General features: G+C 46.5%; 1 protein-coding gene across 5 annotated transcripts in view; it reads right to left on the bottom strand.

Moving 5' to 3' along the window:
- Nucleotides 1–23,293, bottom strand: part of CPEB2 (cytoplasmic polyadenylation element binding protein 2) — a 228,501-nt gene that overhangs the window by 133,108 nt on the left and 72,100 nt on the right. For 3 of the 5 annotated variants that reach the window (XM_069631939.1, XM_069631938.1, XM_069631942.1), the window contains exon 4: nt 18,623–18,673. The exons of the other annotated variants lie outside the window; for them this stretch is intronic. In XM_069631939.1, coding sequence (XP_069488040.1) covers nt 18,623–18,673 — 51 coding nt within the window. The remainder of the gene's footprint in view (nt 1–18,622; nt 18,674–23,293) is intronic. 5 annotated transcript variants of the gene reach the window in all.

Genomic DNA, 23,293 nt, shown 5'->3' on the forward strand with positions numbered 1-23,293 from the left:
AATGCGAGGGCACTTCTTTAGAAATTCCAGCAAGTGTCCGTTGGCTAGGGTGTCCAACACCCAACGATCGGTTGAGATGGACTCCCACACCCTGACGAACTCAGTCAGCCTGCCTCCCACTGGGGTGCTTCGGTGGGGCCCCCGACCACCCGGCCGGGTCAGTCTTGCTTGGAAGCGGCCTTGCCGCCTTGGCGACGACGGTGGGAACCCCCTTGCTTGCTGCGACCTCTGTAGGCCTCCTGGGAAGAGGAGCAGGCTGCCTGGCGGTAGGTGGAGGAGCCACCGCTGGATCCTTTGGAGGCACCCTGTCTGCCTCCGGGGCTCCGAAAGGGCCGTCGCTGCTGAAGCACCCCAAGGGCCCAGGCCGTCTCCGAGTCGGTCTTGATGGCATGTAGAGACTCATCCACTGCCTTACCAAAGAGGTTGTTGCCGTCGAACGGCATGTCCAACACTCTGGTCCGGACATCCTGGTGAAAGTCTGTCGCCTTGAGCCATCCTCGTCGTCGGAGGCAAACTCCGTTGCCCAGTTGGCGAAATCCGGTATCGGCAATGTCTGTTGCCACCGTAATGGCGTGATCCAACGCACCTCGCCCTCCTGCAGAATTTCTAGGGCCTCCGGCCTTTTGTCATCAGGCAGGAAATCTAGCAGGGGAGCTATCTTGAACCAGAGCTCCCTGTCGTAGCGGGTCACGATCGCTAAGGCATTGGCCGCCTTAATCATCGTCGTCGCCGCCGACGAGATGACTCGTCGTCCCATAGAGTCCAACTTCTTACCCTCGCTGTCCGGCGGGGAAGTGGAAGTTGAAGCCGCCGCACCCGCTGCTTTCTTCTTAGCCGCTGCCGAGATGACCAAGTCCGGCGTGGGCTGGGCCCTGAGGCACAAGAGGGAGGCATCGGGGACTCGGTACTTCTTCTCGTACATGTCCCTCTTGGCGGGTGTCGTGGCAGGGTTCTTGAGGACAGCAAGCCCCTCGTCCCAGATGTCGAGTAAAGGAACCGCGAGGACAGTCTTCCTCTTAACCTCTCGTCGTTAGTACAGAAACCCCTCCTTTTTCTGTTCTTCAGGGCAGAGCTGGAAGAGCTCGGATGCCCTGGTTATCATGGCGTGGAAAGAGCCAACCTCGTCGGCTGTGGACGCCCCTGTGTCATCGCCGCCGTCATCGTCCCTCCCCGTATCCGTCACTGTATCTTCTCCTGGCGAGGGGGATGAGAGGTCCACCGGTCTCGCAGGCACGAAAGGCAGAGCGGGGTGGACTCTCCTACGCTTGCTCGGAGGGCTTCCCGACGGGCCTGGATCTGGCTCCTCCGTCGGGGTGCGTGGTAATCTAGTCCTTATTTCGGTACATAAGGATTGGATTGCCAACAAAATGGCCTCCGAGCTATCCTGGGGCTCGGGCAATGGCTGTGACGGACGGGATGGCCGCTCCACTGGGCCCCGTTCGTCATCGCTATCTTCGATCACGTCAGCAGGGACCGTCCCTTGGGATCAAACCTTCTCGAACCTCTCGTTGAGGCCTATGGACCTTTCGTTGAGGCCCTTCTCGATCTCCACCAGTTCCTCCTCAGAGGCTGATTCCGAGTCTGTAACGGTCACTGCCCCCCCCCCTCTTTTTCAGCCGGGGCTTTACGGGGGTCTTAGCGATGGGCTGGAAAGAGGATTCCCTCCGTGGCAGCAGGGATACTCTGGGCCCAGAGGCTGTTTCCATTGGCGTAGTCTCAGCCGGCTCCACCAGGATCGCAGCGACCACTTCGGTAGAGGCCTTAGCCGGGTGGATCAAGGCCCTCACCATCTTAGGTGCGTCCTGGGCCTTCTCCTTGGGGGGAGGGTCAATACCTCGCTCCCCCTTCGAGATTGACCGGGTCCGCTCCAGCGGCCTACCCGGGTTCGCGGACTTCCTCTTCCCCAAACCAGAGGGCTGGCTCGTGGTCGAACGTGCCGGGGAAGTAGCGCCCTGCTTGGCAACCGAAGAGCCCGACCTTTCGGCGCTCCCGGAGCCCGCAGACTCGCGGTGCTTGGCCTTCTGTTGGGCCCCCGTCGCCGGGGAGCCCTCAAAGGACTTAGAAGCCCGCTCAGACTTCTTCTTCGCCTTCTCACTTGCTGTGCCCTTCTCCAGCCAGGTGGCAAGGCCGAACGACAATCTTGTTTGGTCCGTTCCGAAAGGTTCTTGCAGAACGCACAGTCCTTCGCCACGTGAGTCTTGTCCCCATGGAGGCAGTAGAGACATTGCGAATGCTCGTCCTCCTTGAAAACGTTATATAATCCGCATCCAGGGCAGTTCCTGAACAGCTTGGATCTGGGTGTCGAGCTCCCTTTGTCCTGGGACATGTCCGTTGAGGTAGGCCGCAGATCTTCCGGAATCCTCCAAGAAGTGTAAACTCGATGAAAACTTCACCCTTGAGGGGCGTAGAAGAATTCCGAAACGGGTCCCCATTATCGGAAATAGAAACGGTGTAGCTTGAGGCTCGATTAAACCGTAAAAATGAGAAATCCTCCTGAAAAAACGTGAAAACGCAGTAAAAAACTCGAGAGCTAAACTAAAAATCTGAGGATGGCTGCCAGAGGCAGGGCTTAGGGAGAGGGCAGTCATTGGCTGGGGGCAGTATGACCCAGAGATCAGTGATTGTTTACTACTAAGAAAGACAGATCAGAAACGAAACTGATACTGATACTGATTTATTCTTTACCGAGGATTCCCAGCCTGACGACGGGGAATATTCATGAGCATGTGAAACCATGCCAGACCCCATGCTGGAGAACTACTGTTAATAATGATGGTGCTGAGGGATACTCCACAGTCATCCACAAAGGTTTTTCCCTTTTGAGCTGCTGTTACCAAAGAAGAATGGGAAACACAATCAGAGAAACCCCTGTCTCTTGGAGATCTCTCCCTCCGCAACCTGGGACAAGCACAAAACAAGCAAGTAGAACGGTATAATCAATCTACACGGATGAGAAGCTTCGAGATAAAGTATTGGTGTGACTGCCAAACCACGACAACAAGATGTTGGCCAGATGCAAGGGACCTTACGTCATTAAGGAGCTGTTAAGACCTGTCAATTAACTGGAAAGTCAGCCAGAAGGAAGCAGGCAGAAAAGGTCAACCTCCTAAAAGAATGGAATGAAACACATGAAGGAATAGCAATCCCTTTGATTCCGGAAGTAAACACCTGCTTCGACATCAGAGGACCATCCCATTTTCTTAAGACCCCTGCAGCTATTTAGTCATCAGAGGCACATCAGTCGTTCTTAAAAACAATCACAGAGCATGACTGTTTGAGAAAGATGTCACTTGATTTTTCTTGCAGCACCAGCCATGAGAGATGACGCAGGGCGAAGGCAGCGCATTCAAAAATGCTTTTACTCTGCTCGCCTTTATTGTCACTCCGCAGAGTACAAACCCGGGCTCTGGGCAAATTGCAGCCAAAAAAAAACACACAATCAGGAGAGCCTCAAGTGGTTTCATTAAGAATGCAGATCTGCTTTTTAAAGTCTTGGTCAGGTCTTTATGTTTCAAAGCCGAACACAAGTGAATCCAGTTCAGCCAATCACAGCCCCTCACTCATTCACATTCCCAGGTGCAGACCCTCACACAAAGTCACACATGGGGTGGGGGGCTATATAAGCTTTAAGTCCCAGTCAGTTTGGGTGTGGGGTGGGGTGGAGGGACTGTTTGGAGTAGGGAGTGGCAGCAGGTATTTGAAGCAGTTTAGCTTTAGCTAGCCCAGATTTAAAAGCTGCTCTCCTCTCCTGTGGTACATATTAGTGAAAATCTGCAATTTCCAACCATATGCTGTGATTAGCCGCTGACAACAGTACATCAGAGTTAGCCTGCAGCAGATGGTGACGCATTACCATATACATATATATTTATCCTCCTTAGATGGTGAGCTTGAATCCGGTGTGGCAAACAAAGTCAAAGCAGACTTTGAAAACATTGTTGCTGACGCAACTACGGACAACTGTGGTTTTTCAGGTTTGAGGACAGGCTTGGAGCACCCAAATATAACTCCCAGTATCAATCCTCTTACTGGTTGTCGCGACTGAGTGAGGATTTTTCCCAATGGACTTGGCCTCGGCTAACATATCCTTTTGAAAAGGAATTCCGGACTTATCAGACTTAGTCAGTGACAGGAAACCTGAAAGTAGTCTGGGCTCTGAATCAGACTTTTCTGGTACCAGAGAACCATAAAAAGTCCTGAACCCCTTTCATTCTGATATGAAATGCCTTTGCCAAAAACAAGGCGTCCTCCTCGCTTTGCCCATCACCACCACCGCCGAAATCAATGTCTACCCGTGTGTCTGGGTCTTTCTCTGGGTGCTGTAACCCTGGTTATGAACCCTGATGCACCTCCAGAATAGGCGCAGGCTGCAATGATTCTGAGGCTATTGCAACTGGGTCCTTAACAATTGGTGGAACCAGGGGATTCGGTACGCCTGTGATGCTGGTACTGTCTGGGGAAATTATCAGGTTTTTAAAAAAATAACCTTTCATTGGTTCGGAGTGCATAGTCCTCTGGAATTAAAAAAATAAAATAGTCTGTCATCTGAGGATGTGCAAGGCACCGAAGCTGACAGAGTGCAAGATGAGGCAGCTAATGGAGATGAAGGTTGGAGGTGGTCTCGGATACCAAGTGCGTTATCTGACCAGAGGAGGGGCCCCGAATCGGAGTGACAAGGATGGTATGGGGTAAGACGTTGACATCGGAGACCATTCCACCCTTACAAAATCCTCCCTGATAATCATCAGAGGAAATGGGAAGGTTTTGCAGAAACCAAATGTCCAAACTGTGGTGAGGAGATTTCTGAAATGTTCTCAGCGCTGAAAGGGAAACCTTGACAGAGGAATCCTTATGTCTGCCTGGCCTAAGGGGAGTTGGTCGCTGGCCTATTACTGGCGTCCCAGCCTTAGAAGGCAGTGACATTGTTTCACAGGTTACAATTGGTTTGGTACCTGTAGTCTAAGACGTTCTAAAGAGGCAGGGAGTCTTGCTGAATGCAAAGCTCTTTCTTACAAGGCCCTAGTGGGCCCTTGGGGCGAGCCCCGGTGAATGAAGGAAAACCCCTCCGAGCTTGCTCTTGTAGGTCGATGACCCTCGGGCTCTTTGGAACCGGTAGATTTGATGCAAAGGCGTCCCCTCACGTCTTGATGACCCAGTACTAGACCTCGAGAGGTCCTTGGTGACCGATTCGGTCAAAGTCCCCCAAAGGACCCTTGATGCTTCCTACACCGGTAGAATCCAACTTGGCCTTTGACCGGGCTCTCGTAATGCAGTGGCTAACCGCTACAGCACTCGGGTCACTCCTGCATGCACAAGATGCCCGGCTTACTTGGGGTCTCGATGCGTGTGAGGAGACAAATTGACTTCAACGGAGAGCCCTAGGTGAAACATGTGAAGGTGAAATAAGAGGAACTGACCACCCACCTGTGATCGGGCCTAGACACTCCAGGCAGCGCACGTTGGAATCCACCGCTGTGAAGGGCCTGCATGAACCGCAGGCTGTAAAACCTTTGACACCCATCATAAAAGGCCGACTGGAGTTTCCAGTGGCGAAGGAAACAATTGAAATGACCGCCAAAAAAGAAATGGTGCAGGGAAAAGGGGTTGTTGTGCCAAGCGTCAAGTCCCGTTGACTTACAAAAAAGGACCGGTGGGTGTTTCCGGTCGGCAGTCAGGCGGGGCTGGCCTGGCCATACCCACACCTCTGTGCCTCCCGAGGCACACAAAGTTTTTTAAATTAATTTTGTACTATGCCAAAAAAGTTTGGTGGAAAGGGGATGGGACAAAGGACTATGGAACATGCCTTTTTTCCAGTGGTTTGGAACGAAAAAGGAAGCTGAATCTACATTTCTAGGGTTAGGATGGCTATAGAAGTGTGGAGTTATATTTTAGGTTTTACTATGAGCACATAATGTACAGCTTGCCCCGGAATATGGCAGCACTGCACGGCATAGCAATCATGATTATTGCTATGACGCAGCTAAGCCGTGTTAAGCCATGACTGAGTTGCATGGATCGTACAATACCATCAGACTTTGCAGCTGTAAAACAAACCCCTGTTTAAGGTATGCCCCGTTCCCAGTCATGTAAAAGTCACATTAGGTATGAAGGCGAGGTGCAGTCTTGTCCAAGAACCTAAAAAGAAGGCCTTTGCTCCATCATTCATAATTAATCACTGCCTGGAAATGAGTCGTAAGTGGAAGCCTGTACAAGCAGGAATATAGTGCTCTTAAACATTGTGATGAATCCTGTGGAGTTATCGCTGATCCTCAGCCAGAGATCTCCTCCCAGATGGCCAGGGGACGGCAGCCGCTACCGGATCCTAAGCCTGGGGGTGGTATTAGAAGGGAGGATCAAATGGAAGAAGATGGATGTCAGGGAGCGACGCAGTATTCCTTCCTAATGAAGGCGACCCTATAATTCCTAGACTCTTGATGACCGATTGTCGCTATATAAATCCCGAAAACCCCTTTCTATGAAACATTCTAGACAGAATACCATTCACACCTCATCTGTACATAAGACACACACACACACACACCACATTTCCTGTCGCTCATGTTTCTTTGCTAACCAAAAATCCCTAACAAAATCAACTTGAGACGTTACATAAATCCTATGAATGCCAACTCCCATAAATGGGAGACGAGAAAGAGGAAGGAGGAGTTAATATGGATCAAAGGAAACACTAAACTGAACATGCAGGCTAGTTGTTGTAATGAGGCCCAACTGTCCGGGCCATTTAAAAATGGTGTCCGCATTGGAGGAACAGAGAGAAGCTGAACGGAACAACAAAGAAGCAGAACCATGGGAGAAGGCAGGAGCGGACCATGCAGGTGAGAGCAGGTGCTTTCAGCGTGCCACTTGCAAGCAGTAATTACCAAAGTGGCGTGCGGCCACAGAAGACACTGCAGCCACCATATCAGTATCGCTGGGGAACCAGCAGCAACAGCAAAGCTACTGGGAGCGCAGTCACGCTCAGAATTAGTAGGCTTAGGGACGGACGAACACGAAGCTGGCAGGAAAGCTGAAAGAAGGTCTGCAGCGCGGAGAACGCCATCCCAAAGTGAAAGCTCTACTGCAGCAATGTGCCACGGCTCGGGAACACTACCAGACACCAGTAAGTTTGCCAAGAGATGTTGGGGACCCCGGAGCGTACTGACAGGCATGTGAGCCATTAAGAACGTATAGAACTTTTACTAGCAGGAGTACACGCGTTGCCCGTGACCTGATCAAGTGGTGTCTCATGTGCCCTAGAGGATGTTGCTCTTGTCGGCAAGTCTTGCTTCCGTTTGTCAGCAAATATTGCTTCGGTGTGCTCTGGCATCTCATTTGCCCTGGAGAAAGTTGCTCTTGACCTGTGGTCGGCAAGTCGTGCTGCTGTTTGTGGATGTGTTTCAAAAGCTCTTAATATTGATTTTCGCTTTGCATCAGATGGAGCTTTTCCAAGTGATGTTCGTTTTTTGTGCAGCATGTTTCAGTCACTCAATGGCTTTTGCACATTTGAGAAAATGTCCATGAAAGATTGATTGTGCTCTCTTCTCGTGAATGAACTTAAGTAAATGGTAACCTTGCTATTTCCCATATTTGGAGTGGCGTGATTAAAAAAAGAAATGTGTTTTTTTTTAATTCCCTTTAAAAATGCTTCAATAAACACTTTATATACAGTAGTAATACATTTCAAAGGAATAACCAACACATCGAACATTTTGCTTTAGACACGTTTCAAAATTGTGCCTCCTAGTACCTACTGTAGTGAATCGGGGTGCATCAGTAAATGAGGGGGTATACGGAGTGAATTATTTGTATCCAAATAGACTACAATTTTGCCCCAGACAAATGAGGAATCTATGCAAAATCTGGAAGCAGTGGGTTCAACAGTGTGGATTTGTATAGCCGTACTAACATACAGACACACATTCAAAACCTTTTTTTGCTTACAAGATTTTTGCATCCAAAAATACACTACGATCTTGCCCCATAAAAAAGAGGAATCTATGCTAAATTTGGTATACGTGGGTTCATCGATGTGGATTTGTGGCCAGACAAACATACACACATACATACATTCTGCTTTATGAATAAAGATACTGACCAAGTAGAAACCAAAGACAGAACTTGCCCAAATCCTCATGTATGAGATATCAATATGGAGGAAGGTTGGAGCAAATTTTGCCACAAGCCAATGAATACTAGTGAAGGAGTTAAAAGACAAAACTTGAACAAGTTTCCATATATGAGTTTTCAATGTGGGGAAAGGTGGAACAAGTGGCAAGAAAGTATAGACAGTGAAAGAATACAACTGTGCTATACTGAAAGACATTGAACACAAACATTAAAAGAAGCCCTGGTGAAAGAAGCACATCAGGTAGTGAGCATTTGGGGAGAAGATACCTGGCAGAGAAGCCTGCCAGGGAATAGCAGGCCCCAGGGAGGGATTCCTGGATGGGGAGTACACCAGGTAATCCATATGACACACACAGAGGACACAGACATTGTGGGACGATACCTGGCAGGAGGATATACCAGGGGATCTGATAAACCTACTAAAGGCTTCCTGGAAGGGGAGTATACCAGGAGGTTCTCCGTCAGAAGTTATTGCCTTGAAAGAGACACTTTCACCATCCTTAAGGAACTATTGTTTGGAAAAGACTTTTGCCATCCTTAGGAAGTGGTTGCTTGAAATAAGTTTTTGCTATCCTTAGGAAGTGTCTGCTTGAACGTGACACTTGCCATCCTTGAGAAGTGGTTGTTTGAAAGAGACTGTGATCCTACCCGAGACATCCAGGGGAAGGGAACCTCCATCTGGATCCAAAGATTTTGTTGGATGTATCTATTTGTTTGCCGCTTTTTACCAAACCTACATCAGAGGCACTTTTCTTACATATTTAGTTGTTCACTTCTAGTGTGGGGTGTGAAGGCCTCATGAAGCAAGACACAGAAAACAGATTCAAAAACAAACACTTATTAACTTAAATGTCAGGATGGAAAAAGGCCCAACTGGCCCTATGCTAAGGTGGGATTTCCCCTGCCTAAATAAAACTAAGGAAGAGTCAGAGTTCAACTGAAGAAGCCGTCTGTGTCCAAAACCTAATCAGAACAACATGTAGGGTGTCAGCAACCAAGAGAAACAGTGTCCTGAGTCTCTTGCAGTTGGTAGCTTCCTTTCAGCTTACCCCGCCCCCTCAAGTATAAAATAGTTCCAACAAAAAGTCTCAAAATGGACCCCTCGAGTTCAGGAGGGTACAGTTATAACCAATACTGGGGTAGTCGCTGGGAGAGTCGATGAGTAATACGTGGGAGGAACATCCAATCGAAAGAGCGTTACAGTTGGTAAATAACTTGTTCCTCGAATGCATTGTGTCCTCCCACGTATTCCTCATCTTAGATAGACTCCCAAAAGCAGCTTTGTTTTGGAGGTGGGAGTACAGAATCTTTCTAGTCATGTACAGCATGGAGTACAGATTTAGCAAACAGACCTCCTTGAGAAGAAGTCGAGTCTAGAGCATAATGTTTTATAAACGTATGCATGGATGACCAAATATCTTGTACAGAGACACCTCTTTTTAGTGCTGTTGAAGTTGCCATGCCCCTCGTCGAATGAGCCCTCAGCCCATCTGGTGGTTCTTTCCCAGCCAATCTAGAACATTCTGTTTTAGCCAAAATTATCCATGTAGATAATGTTGGTTTAGCTACAGCAAGTCCCAATTTGCGGCCAGTGTACCCCACAAAAAGTTGATCACACTGACGTATTTTTGCCAATCTTGAAATATAGAAGCTAAGAGCTCTTCTGGGATCTAGTCTATGTAGCCGTTCCTCTTCCTTACTTGCGTGAGGAGGAGGGTAAAAAGTAGGCAATGTTATTTTTGGTGAAAATGATGGTTTAACTCCAAGTACTACTGTGTCTTTATAGAAGATGGTGTGAGGAGGATCGCTAGAAAGCGCCTGTAACTCACTTACCCTACGGGCTGATGTCAATGCTACAAGAAGTATTGTTTTCAAAGTAAGGAGCCTTAGCGGACAAGAGTGTAAAGGCTAAAATGGAATACATGTGAGGAATTTCAGAACTAAGTTAAAATCCCACACAGGAACTTGAAAAGGTATTGGTGGAAACACATTTAGACCTTTTAAAAATTGAATTATTAAAAAGGTATCTTAAAGTATGATTCTTTTCCCTGCACCAGTTACTGAACTTGTTCCAACGACACAGATACAGAGATTTGGTTGCTGGTCTTCTGGCCGAAAGCAAAATCTCCATCACGTCATCCGGAAGATCCCAATCCTTATATCTCAACCTCTCAGAAGCCATGCATGAAGGTTGAGTGTGTTCACCTCTGGATGGAGAACATGACCTTCCTCTCGCGAGAGAAGATCCTCTCTTTTTGGAGGACGTATTGGAGGGTAGATGGACATGTCCAGAAGGTCCGGGTACCATGTTCTCCTGGCCCAATCCGGGGCAATTAGGATCATGGTTTTCCTGAACTTTCCCAACCTCCTTATTACTTGAGGGATCACAGGGACTGCGTACTGAAGTGGAAACTCCCAATCCACCACAAACGCATCCCCTAGAGCTCCTCTCGGGGGAAATGCCCTTGAGCAATACAGTTTGCACTTCCGGTTGGTACCGGTTGCGAACAGATCCACTTGAGGGGTTCCCCAAAGGTAAAGATCTCTTGAACGACTTCCTGAGCTAGCTCCCACTCGTGGAGACTGCTCTGCCTGCTCAGAGCGTCCGCCACTGTGTTTTGCTCTCTGGTTAGATGAGCTGCCGATAGAGAGATCCCCTCTTGTATTGCCCAGAACCAGAGCTGAATCGTCTCTCTGCACAGTGGTAGTGACCCCACTCCTCCTCTCTTGTTGAGGTAGTACATAGCCACCGTGTTGTCCGTCATTATCAGGACATTCCTTCCCCGTACAGAAGGCAGGAAGGCCTTCAGCGCTAGTCTGATTGCCCCAAGCTCCAAAAGGTTTATGTGTAGTTTGGACTCCAATGGAGACCAGCGACCGCCGATTGTCAACCAGCTGGTGTGAGCTCCCCACGCCGTGAAAGAGTCGTCCGTTACTACCGTCATCTCCGGCCATGATTGCCAAAAAGATTCTCCTCTGAAGATATGATGTCTGCAAGCCCACCATTGTAGATCATGTGCTACTTTGGCTGGAACCTGCAACAGATCTGACATTTCCCCAGAGAATTGGGACCATTGAGTCTTGAGAGCCCATTGAAGGGATCTCATTCTCAATCTGGCTTCTGGCACCAGAAAAATGCAGGATGTCATCAGGCCGAGCAACCTGAGAAAATCGAAGGCCGGAAGATACTGGGCATTCTGGAATTTTGTTACTATCTGCAGAATGTGGGGCGCTCTCTGTTCGGGAGGCAAGGCTTTGCCCGAGCGAGTATCCAGGACTGCTCCAATAAACTGGAGTTTCTGTGATGGTATCAGGTTTGACTTTTTTAAATTCAGAGAAAACCCTAGTTTGTGAAGGAAGTGACAAGTCTTGGACAGATGATCCTGGGCTTGTTCTGGAGAACGTGCCCTGATCATCCAATCGTCCAGATAGGGGTAGACATGAATCCCCCTTTCCTGAGATTTGCTGCCACTACCGCCATTAACTTGGAGAAAACCCTTGGGGCGGAGGTTAACCCGAATGGCAATTCTCACTAGCAGTTTCGAGTTCTGCCAATCGCAAACCACAGGTACTTTCTGTGCTTGAGATGGATTGGCACATGAAAGTAAGCATCCTGAAGGTCCAATGAAATCAACCAATCCTGGAGTTGGAGAGCCTGAAGGATTGAGAAAGTGTGACCATCTTGAACTTGTCCTTCCTTAGGAACTTGTTCAAGTTTCTCAACTCCCAGATAGGTCTCAGTCCTCAGTCTTTCTTTGGGATGAGGAAATATGGGGAATACCAACTCTTGTTCCTCTCCACTACAGGTACATGTTCTATTGCACCTTTCTGTAGCAGGGTTAAGACTTCCTGCAACAGGAGCGGATCCGGATGTTTGCCAGAGTTGTATCCTGGTGGGTCATTCTGAGGTTTCTTTTAAAAAGAACGGCAGTAACCTTGGGATACTGTTTCCAGTGCTCAAGCATCTGAAGTAATGCCTCGTCATTCTTCTAGATGCTGCGAGATCCTGCCTCCCACTGGGGTTTTGTGGGTCAAAACCTCAGAGTGGTTTTGCGGCAGCTGCTGAAGGGACAGATGCTGCTGCTGGGGCAGGTCTAGCACCTTTTCCTCACCCCCGACATAATTTTCTTTGACCTCTCCTCTTCCTCTTCCAATTGAGGAATAAAAACAAAAAGGACAACCCCTCCAGGAAGATGAGCCTCTGTAGGGGCGTTGTTGAGGTTGTCTGATGGCGCACTTCATGATTTGGCCGCCGCTTTGGAGGTCTGCAGCTTCTCCAAACTTTCATCTGCATTGCTGCCAGACAACCTCGAGCCGTCAAATGGCATATTAAGAAGCCTGGATTGCACATCCGGTGAAAAACCTGACTTTCTTAGCCACGCAAACCTACGTAGCACTGTGCTAGACACCATGGACCTACTGATACTGTCAGCTGTGTCCAAACCTGATTGAAGGAATTCTCCCGGAGCCTCCTTTCCATCCTTTGTTATGGCTAGAAAGCCATAACGTTCCTCACCTTCTGGGATGTGTTCAGCTGCCGCTGACATGCAGTCCCACAGGGTATATGTAAACCTTGCCAGGGTGCAAGTTAGATTAGTGGATTTTGAAGCCATTCTCCGACGTAAAAATCTTCCTGGACCATGCATCAACCTTTTTATCGTCCCTATCCAGAGGGATTGTGGGGTATGCAGCATTTCTAGTAGAGGTAGCTGCTTGGACTACCAGGCTTTCTGGAGATGGGTGTTTGCTTAAGTATTCTGGGTCAAAATTACAGGGTCTATATTTTGTAACAAACTTTTTATTAACTGCTGGAATGGCTCAAGGCAATATGAAATTGAAGTATGGGGTCTTGCTGAGGTGCTCTTGAAAGTATATCAGTCATATCATCATCTTGATAGACTGGTGAATTTCTACTCCATCCCATAAATTCAGTGACTCTATTCATTAATTTTCTGTAGCCCGCATCAGTATGTTCTGCTGGGTCTGGTTTATCAAATTCGTACTTCCTGTAAATCTTATATTTTAGATTTAGGATCAACTAACTCCTCACAGACAGGTCTTGTGCCAAACTTAACACCAGCATAGGTAATTTCTTCATCTGCTGATGACTCTCTCATAAAACGATGACAAGGTCCTAAAAAAATCGTGGTTTCTTTCAGGATGAAAAACCTTTTCAGGTAAAGCAGGTTTTTCCCTTGGTATAGGCTTGGGCGTCGACAAAAACATTGAGGCGTCACAACAACCTTTGTTGTTGTCGAGGGAGCCTTCGAAGGAATCGTCGAGGGAATTGTGGAAACCATCGACACTGTCGAAGGAGCCTTCGAAGATGTCGACTGTATACTCAATTTTTTTAGAATGAGTTGTCGATGCCTTGTACTCGATTTCCTTCGATGACTTCGAGGGCGTTTTCGATGTCCACCTCAATGACATATGAGAGCCTAACGCCATCTTGTTTCCTTCTACCTCCGGCTTATGCATCGGCAGGTCTTTTTCATGAGGTGACCGGAAGAGTCCCTGGGTGACACCCTCGACAACTTTGTCAGACTTTCTTGTTTTGGATCTTCCCCAGTCACATTTCTGGTGTGCAGGGGCATAGTCTTCTTTAGACTTTTTTGAGGGGGTCTGGGCCGCGTTCTCAAACATTTTTAACATGGAAACTCTAAATGCTTCCCATTTACTCGGGGAGTCATGTTTCTAAGGGCATGTTATCTCTTCTTCAGAGGACGTCGAGGAAGAAGAGGGAGATCGGTGCCGTCTTTTCTTTGTCTTTTTGGAGGACAAAGAAGAAGACTTCCCGGATCTGCTCCTCAATCTATATTTTTTCTGATGCTTCACCGAAGACTTGGCCGAGTCTTTCCTCCCCTTCGAAGAAGACTTCGATGAACCCTCCCCCATCGCCAGTTTACCTCTGTGTTCTTTAAGGCCTTATGGGTCATTGACTGGCACGAACTGCAGTCTTCAATTCGGTGGTCGGAACCGAGGCACCAGAGGCAATTTTTGTGTGGATCAGTTAAAGACATTTTCTTTCCACATTTTAGACATTTCTTAAATCCCGTCTTGGGTGTGGAAGGGTTCGATGAAGATGACATTTCTTCACAAACAACTGAAGCGCTGTTTGTACCGATCCAAAGCTAACGGAAAAACGGAACTGAAGCCAACGGGCGCGCTCAAGTCATTTATACAGCGGATGACGTAGGTGCTCGATGGGTGCCGCTGAGGGACATCGACGCCACGGCCTCGAGGAGAGCACCCTCTGGTGGAGAGAGAAAAAAATATTCCGAAGAAGCAAAGCTGAAGGTAAGGATAGATCTAAGATGAGGAATACGTGGGAGGACACAATTCATTCGAAGTTGAAGGTAGTAGAGTTTGTAAAGGGGCAACGCCAAAGGTGAGGTTTATAATAAAGGCACCAAAGGGTTTGATGGAGGGGCGAGTGGTGCAACCCATGACCGGAGGGGTGAGGGGTGCAACTCATGACCGGAGCTGCTCACTATGACTGAGCGACAGACATTTGAGGCTCACCAGAGAGCCCCAAAGCAGCTGCGAACTTGGGTGCAACGGCCAAAAGCACCTCCAGCACCAGGCCTTTGATATCAGGCCTCATGGGATTGGAATGCAAGAGAGAAGGCCCAGAGGAGCCTTTGAGGCACTGTAAGCGGTAGAGTAGAGTAGCACCCGACACTGAGACCAGCCCATTATAGGTGAGAAGAGGGTAGCCGCAGTAGGCGCGGACTGAGTTTGGGGCAAATCACCCTAGGGGACAGTGCCACCGGTACGAGCCCTCAAAGAGACCGAAGTTCCCATCAAAAATGATCCTCTGTGTAGGCACCAGTAACAGCCTATGTAAAAGGTGTTAGGCAGAACATGCAGTACCCTCTGGAACCACCACAAACAATTAGGACTACAGGTGTAAGCCAAACCAATCTTTGGTATAAGTCTGCACCACACACACAGTTTTTGGTAGCGAGCTGAGCAGCCAGGCTTATCTCAAGAGGTAATGTGAGCAATACAAGTCATTACACAGAGGACTTTCAATCACAGTGGTTCAAGTAGACACTTATACTCAAGGTTTCTTGGCAAAACTACTTATTAATTTATTACACAATCATTTAGAAAACATTTCACTAGAAGGAGGCAACTTGATATTATATACCGATACAAAACTCTTTTGAGACAGTTTGAGCTCCCCTGAAATAGGAGACAAATGGCAGTTCAGTTACTTAGACGTGAGCAAAAAACCAGAAGGTAAGTAGAATAGATTACATATACTTGTTAGACAGTGCAAATAGTTTCAGTTCACCAGAAGAGTTCAATTCAAGTAAATAGGCCTAGGCCAAATTCAATGGGCTAGTGTTCTGGATAGGAAAGAGCACTTCTGGTATCAAACGATAAAGTCTTTGCAAAAGTTCTCAGAATTAGTTTAGGCGAAAAAGAATCATTTGTTGGGTCACAAGCTGATTAGGCCTGCAAGTTGGGAAAGTTTCACAAACTTTTGCCACGAGAGTGGCGAAAGTTTCACAAACTTTTGCCACGAGAGTGGCGTTCTCTCAATCGGGTTGGCACAGTGCAACAGTATGAAGAAACAAATGCAGCTGAAGTCGTTGGTTCCTGGCAGTTCCTGCAGATCTCACTGTTCCTGAGCCTCAGTCGTGGGGACAAGAGGGTGCACTGCACGAGATCGTCAGAAAACACAAACAAAATGGAGTCACTTCAAGTAGCTGTTCTTCAAGCACACAAGCAGGTGTCCTTCGCCCTGGTTAATCCGAACCAGCTTCGAGAATGGTATCCAGGTGGCTTACGAGTTGATTGGTCCCACCAACTCAAAAGGAAGAAGTCGTCCTTAAAGGGGCTTCTCTGTCGAGATGAACTTGGCAATTTGGACCTGCAGCAGGGCTTCACTGGGCAAACCAACAGTCCAGGAGTTACAGCAGCTGTCCTCTTCCAGCTGTTCTTCGTTCTTTCGTTCCAGTGGTCGAATCTGCTTTCCAGTCCAAGAGACTCGCCTTTTAAACAGTTCTCTCTCTTTCATTCCAGCCTAGCTGTCACTCACCCAGCAGCGTGGCTGTCCTTGCCAGCCAGCCAGCCAGCCAGCCAATCACGCCAGAGTGTATTTGGATCTCTTAGTAGACTAAGCACAGGGAGTTTCGGGCACCTCCCTCATTTCCTGCCCACCCCAGACACTAGACGCCAGAGGCGGTCTTCAGTCCTGAAGCCCGCCAAAGGCATACGAACAAAGGGACCAAACCTGGTTTGGCGCCCAGAGAAACACTAGAAGGACCTTTCCAAAAATAAACGGCGAAAGAAGAAGACCGGGACCGGTTTAATCAAAAGGGGCTTAAGGCGCCATCTTGAAAAACATGGCTCCCGTGATTTTTAGCTACCGGTGTTCGCAGTCGGGAAAAATCATGGTAGTTCATTGTAACCACTGCCACTAGCCTTTTCAGTTGGAAAGGGTAGCATTTGACTGTTACATGAGTATTTAGACACGGCATACTAGGTAACCCCTCCAGCTCTCCGTTGCGAGATGGTGTGTGCTGGGTCTAGGAAATTGGAAAGACTAGTACAGTAAATTTCAGTTTACATTCCCTGGTAAACAGTAGTGTATCCCAGAGAAGGTATTTAAACCCTTGGGAAGTCTAAAAGACATCCCTGTGTCACTGCACTGAGGGTGCTGTGTAAAACCCATGAAAAGATGATGCCTATGGAGTTATCTAAAACTCCATAATCAAAGAACACAAAGGTAAAACACACATCAAAATACATCAAAGAGTGGGGAAAAAGACCCACACTCTTTAAAAAGGTAAAAAAATCAAGTACTCAAAATCCAGAAAAGTTGCTGTTTGTCTCTAAAGGTGAAGGGAATTAGCACCTTTATGAGAATTGTCCATAACTAAAGGCATTGGGCAGACTCCATTTGAGCAGTGGCTACCCCTGAAAGACCCAGGGCAGGTCCTCTTGACCAAGTGCACTATCAGTAAGGAGTCACCTGGATGAGGTGCAGTATAAAGATGCTTACGTACCTTCCTCAAAGTCATAAAGTTCCTGAGGTGATCTGGCCCTTACGATCTCCTCCCAGTGAGTCAGCCAGTGTTTCAGTGACTTTGACGAAAGTGCGTCACAGAGCACACAGGTATCCAGCACATGCATTGCAGTGGTGAGGAGGTTCCAAGCTCTAAAAACACAGTGTGACTGTCCACTACTGAGAATGGCCAGTGAGACCCAGTGCTAATGGAAAATAATTCATGTACCCGTCATTCATGAAGAAGGAGCGCAAGGGAATAGAAAAATAATCAAATAAAACAATACCACAAGGAAGTCTTGCAACTGTAATTGGTTATTTATAACGGGTTTAATACTCAGAAGTTTCTAAGCGCGGACCCGAGGATCGAACCTGTGTTGCTCCGCATCGTCTTGCTTCCAATGTGAGCGCATTGCCCCTGAGCTATTCTCCAGAGTCTTGCAGACTTTCAGCATGCAGCTCTACATATCTCAAAGAATTAACATTTAAGAGACTATAGCATTTTAAAATAACAAAATTGATGTACTCACCTCCATATGATTAAACACGTTCAGACAGATTGACTGTTCTGCATGTGACATTCGGCTTGATGCAATTCTTTTTGGGGGAGGCATGAGAAAGGGAGAAAGAAGTGCATACCTGCAAGGAAGAGCTCTAGGGAGGGAAGCTAGACGCGCTTGCGAGGGAGTGGTAGCGAGAAGAGGGAGAGGTGAGAATGCATGAGTGAGAGAGCTAGGAGGGTACATGAGAAATGGAGTGGGTGCACATGAGCGAGGAAGGCGCAGACGGTGGTGGGTGCGTGAGAGAGGGGAGTGGCACATAATTTCATTGAGATGTCCCTGTGGAGAGAGTCTGTTGCCAGAGACCTCCCAGTTCATAGCACACATGGCCCAGCAGAGATTTTTTCAACTGGAGCTACGTTCTTGAAAGAGCATGTTGCAGTGGTGATGCTACGGTTTCAGGTGTCTCCCAATACAACAAACAATGTACCAAGGAACTAGCGCTCCTTATATCAGTTTTTCAGTTAGGCGACAATGGTTCACTTTCCACAACTAAATACGGCTGCAGGCATCGACAGTCACCCTAAACAAGGTTTTAGGTACAGCAACTCAACTTGCATGGATACTGTGGAAAATAAATATTTATTGTAAGTTCTAAATAATTCATGCAAGTAACCACGATGGTCTCCGAGGTTGAAATGTATAAAAGGAGTTCAGGAACAATAATTTTTGTTGCTCTACTTTTTTAGGCTAAATATTAATCTGTTATCAATCCATTGTTTTTTTCTTTGAAATTGTAATGATTACCCTTATGGAAACAGCAATCAGACAAATAAATCACATTCATATTGCCAGGAGAACTTGTATGAGAACAGGTTTTAAATTCCCACATACCAATTTAAAGCCATTTTAATAAGAGCACTAATAGCCTTAATAATCGTGTACGCTTTATAGAACAGCATAGGCAAACACTTACCATTCAGCATTAAAAGATTATCAGACCCTGGATGAGGATAGCCCAAGCGACCTGAAAAATAAAAACCCTAAAAATTTAGAGAATAAAAGTAGACTTAATAAATCCCAAATATGGAAACAAGCCATGTTGAGCGTTTGGTCTATACATGTAATTAGTATAATTAGGAAGACTCATAAATGGATTATGTGATCAGAAAGGACATGGAACTAATTTTAAAATCAATTAACAATTTAAGAACAAAAAATAATGTTTTCAACCATACAAAATAAGACAATTATAGCATTAACATTTGAGGTGGGAGTATTGTATGCCCTTATTTGAAAATTTGGGAGGAAAAGAGTTTTCCAGGGAGAAATTGGTAGTTTTCATTGTTGAATGGTGTTAGGCAAGATTGTATACAGTACCATTTGGGTGCACTACAACAACCCTGACCTCCTGGCAATAGGAACCCAACCTTTGGTATAATTCTGTACTACGCAGGTCGGTAGCGTGATTCAGCAGGCAGGCTCAAGAGGGGTCAATGTGAGCTGTAGAGGAGTTACAGAGATTCACAGTGACGAGTATTCAAATAAACTCTTACACACAAGGTTTCTTGATTAAGCAATTATTAATTAAACAGTCAGTTTGAGTAAGCCTTCTTCAAAGTGGCAATATAGTAGTAACACACACATACCTCCAAAATACACACTTAGTTTTTCTAAATCAGCAAATACCCATTTGGGGTGGCACACAGACACTTCCTACACCCTCAGGTGACTTAAATAGCTAGGACACTGGACATGAATATATCGATGTTGCATTTAGGGCAATAGGGAGTTTGTCAAAGAAAAGGGTTATCAGAATAAAACACCAATATTCTGAGGCAGGTAAGTACATTTAAAACCCCCCAATGCCAAGTTAGTTAACCCCTTCCTGGAAGGAAGACTAAACACAATGTTAGAAGGAAGAAGAGTCATTCAAGGAGCCAGGCTAGGCCATAGTCAATTGGGCAAAAGTCTAGGTGAGCTGAAGCACTTCTCAGAGGTAGTTAAATGTCTTGCACAATGTTTTAGAAGTCTTTGTAGAAAAGAAGAAATCAAAGTAGGGCCACAAGCTGTTTAGGTTTGAGAGGTAAAGAAGCTGTTAGCAACTCTACAGAGCAACCAAGACTGGTCTCAACGGAGAACAAGTGAGGTTACACAACAAGAGGCAAGTTCTCTCAGACTGTACAGTACCTTTGGTTAGAAGAAACGGGCTTTGGCTGGCTTCTGTTCGTGTGCAGCTCTGCAGATCCTGTGTTCCTGGGCTTCAGTCGTGGAGACAGGAGGGAGGACGTCTAGAGGACTCCTGCACTGCAACAGGACGATCGACGACAAAAAAGTACCAACTTCTATTCAGTGGCACATTTCTGCTCCTCGCGTCTCAACAAATAGCACCACTGCAGACTCTTGGCTGTTGAGATGGGCTTTCCTTGCATCTGGGGTCCAGCACTCTGTTGAGGCGGCTCAGGCTCGGTCAGTCCTGCTTCCTGGGGGTCTGGAGGATCTTCCAGGAGCTCTTGGCCAACTTAAAAGCAACACACACAAACCATCTGTGTTCCTCTCCCTGGCTCTTCAGTTCCAGCAGCAACTGCAGTGGAATTTCAACCAGCTTCGAGAGGATGTCCAAGTGGCTTACTTTGGAGTTGATTGGTCCCACCAACTCAAGGGGAAAAGTCGTCCTTACAGGGCTTCGCTAGTCGAGGCCAATTCGGAGCCTCAGCACAGCAGCAGGGCTTCACCAGGTAAACCAACATTCCAGGAGTTGCAACAGGCGCCTCTTCCAAGTTCTTCTTCGGATTCCTTCGTCCAGTGGTCGACTCTGCCTTCCAAGCCAAAAAGCCTCGCCTTTTATGCAGGTTTCTCCCATTCATTCCAGCCTTGCCGGACAGCCAGCGGCCAATCATCTAAGAGTGCATTCCTGTCTCCTAGGAGACTAAGCACAGGGAGTTTCGGGCACCTCCCTCACTTCCTGCCCCTGCCAGATATCCCTGGAGCCAGAGGCGGGCTTCACTTGTCAATCCCGCTAAAGGCAAAACGAACAGAGGGACCAACCCTGGTTTGGCGTGCAGAGTAAATCTCAAGAAGGACCTTTTCACAAAGAAAGAGCGAAAAAAAGAAGTCCGGGGCCATTTTGACAAAAATGGCACCCTTGGGTGCTTTACTGTAGCTGCGAACGCAGCCTGCGGTAAACGCACACGATGGTAGTTAAAAGTAAATCACTGCCACCAGCCATTCATTGAGGAAAGGGTAACAAAAATGTTACATGAGAAACTAGACAAAGGGGATACTAAGTAACCCCATCAGCACCCTATTGTACAATAGTGTGTGCTGGTTCTAGCAAGTTACGTTCTAGCAAGTTACAATGTAAGTAAAGTCAATTTCACTTCACTGCTCTTGGAAACAGTAGTTTATCCAAGAAAAGGCATTTAAACCTTGGGGGAATCTGAAAGACTTCCCTGTGCCACTGCACTGAAGGTGCTGTGTGTCACAATGTAAAAGATGATGCCTATGGAGTTTGTTTCTTTTCGGTTATGGAGTCTGACAGAGTTCAAAACACATTAAAAATACACGAGAGTGGAAAATAAAAGGGTCTCACTCTCTCCAGGTAAAAATTAAAGTCCTGAAATCCAGAAAAGTTGATGTTTGCTTAGTGCCTCTAAGGTAGAGAGGAATTAGCACATTTTTGAGAATTCTCCCTAACAAATGGGGACTTATTTTAGGCATTTAAAAATGCATCATACACATAAAAACATTAGCATTTTTGTTTAAAAAAATACTTTGTGTGCAGAAATAACTGTAAATGGCAACAACCCTCTTGAGATCATATAAAAACAGAAGAGCTCCAGTGTGTCATGCGCTAATGCCTCTCGTATGGATACAGCAAGGCAGCAGTGTAGGGGATGACAAGAGATTGTCATCTGCTTATCTACTACTGTTAGTTGTTGTTTGTAGAGCCATTTCCCTATTTTGGGGTGTAAAACAGATAAAGCTATTGCTTTATAACCTGACCTCATTACAAAGAGCAGACCAATAGTTACATATTCAATTAATAATTGTGGGCAAAGATGTACTATAAACAGAAAAGCATCACCCAAGATTTCAATACAATTCTACATTTTTAGGACCAATTTCACCTTCCACATGCTTATGAATACAAAGTTGCATCTTGGCTTATTAGCTCACCAACCACAGTGATCCCAAACATAGCAATGTTATGTTTGCTTGAATCAAAACTATGTTCTGTTCCTATCAAAGAGGATCTCTTGCAGCTAGGAGAACAACTTAGGGAAACATAACATTGCATATTTCAGCGTTTTTTACATCTCGTTTTTGACAGTTTAAATAAATACACAAAACAACTGGAATGCAATACAGCCTGAATTGGCAAAGGGGTTACATTGTTCTAGTAATGTTATGTTGTGCTTTATTACATGCAGGTTTCTCCATACCATTTCACCTTTAACTAAACATACACCATCTCTTCAAATACTCAAAAACATCAGCTGTTTGTCTGGTTTTCATGGTGCATTCAAGATGTCATACCTGAGAGACAAAGCCACCTTAACCCAGCATGCACTACAGCATTTTTGGATTGAGTCAGAGGTGGTGCAAACCATCTAATGATTTTGAACTACTGACATGCATGTTCACAAAACAAGTTCCTTACCAGTAGTAATGTTCTTTCGATTGGATGTTCCTCCCACATATTCCCCATCTTTTGATAATATCTTTCCAGCTTTGGCAAATTTTTCTCGACAGAGTGTGCACTGTGTTGTGTCTCGATGTCTCTCGAAGAGCCTTCGTCCGCCTGTCGACGTCATTTTTGGTAGAAGTAGCGCACGCAGCACCCGTTGGCTTCAGTTCTGTTTTCCGCCTCCCATAGAGGCATTACATGGCATACCATAGATCGTAGGCTCCAAGAAAGTGTAAAGTGTAAAGACACGTACATTCTACAGTGGGGTCAGATGAAAGGGGCGATGAGCAATACGTGGGACGAACATTCAATCGAAATAACGTTCCTACGGTAAGTAACTTGTTATTTCGAATGGATTGTGTCCTCCCACGTGTTCCTCATCTTTTGATGGACTCCCAAAGTAGTCATTTTGATAGTGAGAGTATTTTTATTTCGTCCTTAAACGTTATCATGGACAGAATGAAGGAGAGCTTTCCCAAATTGTCCTTCTTGACTGGAAAATGAAGCCAGGCAGTAATGTCTCACAAAAGTGTGAACAGACAACCAAGTGGCCGCTGCACATACGTCTTTTATTGGAACATCTATCGGAAGAGCAGCAGCAGAGCAATGTGCTCTCAAACCTACCGGCGGGTCTTTACCCGCTAACTTTTAATATTCCCCCGATAGCCAGAATAATCCATCTGGATTTTGTCACAGCCAAACCCCATTTAGGACCTGCACAGTTAATGAATAATTGGTCATTTTGACGAATTTTGGACATTCTTGATATATAAAACTGAGAGCCCTTTTTGGGACCAGCCTATGTAATCTTTCCTCCTCCTTTGCAGGAGGAGATGGCAAAATAGTTTTTTGTGACAAATGGAAGTCAGGGACAACTTTGGTAGAAAAAAAGGTTTCACCTTGAGAACAACCTTATCTTTATAGAAAACATGTAGGGGGGGGGGGGTTACAGATAGT

Source organism: Ambystoma mexicanum, chromosome 6q, assembly GCF_040938575.1.
Source record: "Ambystoma mexicanum isolate Mex_15411 chromosome 6q, UKY_AmexF1_1, whole genome shotgun sequence".
Classification (NCBI taxonomy): domain Eukaryota; kingdom Metazoa; phylum Chordata; class Amphibia; order Caudata; family Ambystomatidae; genus Ambystoma; species Ambystoma mexicanum.